Below are 1738 nucleotides of genomic sequence, written 5' to 3'. Positions count from 1 at the left end.
GCTTATCAAAGGGTAACTGGTATGATCTAAACTTACTGTTACGGTCAAGTCATTATGAAGAATGGAGCCTGATGGTCAGTCTAAGTACAGTCTAAGACAAATTATTTACAACAAACAGTTCAGTACAGCAGCTCCATCATTCTATGTTGTTTTGTTGTAATTGTGTCTTTTTCTCTAACATTGTACAGTTCCCTTTGCTTCTCGACTTTGTCTTTGAGTGAATGCGAGTGCAGAGTAAACCGAAGACCCCTCATCTCTCTGAGGAAAGACACATTTTTTTAGAATAAAGTGAGGAGAGATATGAAATGTTTTTCACATTCACAAAATTACTTTTCTGTCTCTAAAGTACTGACATCAGTGTAGACGGACCCTGAAGTTTCTGCTTTTCTTCTCTTTGCTCCTTGACTTTTTCTTTGAGTGAATGTTGGTGCTGAGTAAACCAAAGACCTCTCATCTCTCTGAAAAAAAGATGCATTTTTTCTTTTTAGAAAAAAGCGGTGAGAGTTATAGAAGTTAATCAAACATGCAGAGAGTCTCTCTTTTCACTTTACCTGTTGACTTTGCTGATCCCCACTGGCTGCTACAGCAAAAAGCAAAAATTACTTTGATACGAATTACGATAAAATGTTGTTAAATTTTATTTTTTGCATGATGACATACCTTTAGAACAATTGCAACTTTTCTTTTTGATGATACAAGTGAGGATGGATATAACAACCACACTGGCAATCAAACCAGCAGACAACAAAAAGAGAACTGTTTTCTGTAGATTCCACACATTTAACTCTGGGAAAATATCAGAAGTTACTCATTAATTAACTATTCTTAAAAAGGCATTTTTGATAAATATTTTAGTTAGAATAAATGAACAAAAATATTCTATTTTCTCAGATTCTGTATTCTCTATGTCCTGCCACAAAGCCTTACCTTCACTGTCCAGTTTAGTTCCATTTCCAAACAGTATCTGTCCACATGTGGCCACGGCGCAGTAGTAAGTCCCAGTATCAGAGGTACTGACGTTCTTAGAGAAGCTGTAAGCACATTTTTGTGTCGACTTTGCCTCAGGACTCCTCTCACATTCATCACCACTGTTTCCATGGGCATAAATGAAACTGGGCTGAGACTGATCTGATCCTGCTCTGAACCAGTAAACACTGTGATCTGAGCCACAGGTATTTGTATCAAAGTTAAAGAGGACTGAACACTGTAGAGTCACCAGGTTCCCTGGTTGAACTGGATCAGATGGAGGGTCTTGAATGACAGATGTAAGTTTTGGCTTTGTTTCTAAAAGAAATGTAGACAACATGTTTGCTTTATTCTACTAAAAATTGCTTAAGAAACAAAATGGAGACAAATTTATATTTACCTTCGTTCATCAAAATGTATCCTTTCATAAATGTCATGTTGACCACTTTGGCTTTTATACAATAGTAAAGACCAAGGTCACTTTGTTTTGTGTTGGCAATATGCAGAATAAAAGATCCTGGCTCTTGTTTAGTTGTGATGTGAGGAGACACTTTAACAGCTTCATAATCAAAAGAGTATGCTCCCCCCAAGAACTCAGGCCAGTTTCCAGAAACAAGTCTGACCCAGTACAAAAATGTTCTAAGATCAGAGGCCTGCCGCGGACATGTCAGCGTCACTTCATCTCCAAAAGCAACTGTTTTTGTTTCTAAAATCAAATCATTGGTACATCCTGAAACAAGAAATGAACAAAGCAGTTAGAAATAGATTTGAA

The 1738-nt window shown here is 37.0% G+C and overlaps 1 gene segment (V, D, J or C); it reads right to left on the bottom strand.

The window, feature by feature from the left end:
• The window catches only part of LOC106530501 (Ig kappa chain V region K29-213-like), a 12795-nt gene extending 11489 nt beyond the window's left edge, over positions 1-1306 (bottom strand). The window contains 1 exon segment of the V gene segment in view: positions 928-1306. Coding sequence covers positions 928-1306 — 379 coding nt within the window.
• Positions 1307-1738: the final 432 nt, after the last annotated feature.

This window comes from Austrofundulus limnaeus, unplaced genomic scaffold, assembly GCF_001266775.1.
Source record: "Austrofundulus limnaeus strain Quisiro unplaced genomic scaffold, Austrofundulus_limnaeus-1.0 Scaffold529, whole genome shotgun sequence".
Taxonomy (NCBI): Eukaryota; Metazoa; Chordata; class Actinopteri; order Cyprinodontiformes; family Rivulidae; genus Austrofundulus; species Austrofundulus limnaeus.
The sequence above is the reverse complement of the archived record's forward strand: the minus strand, read 5'-3'. Positions and strand labels throughout refer to the sequence as shown.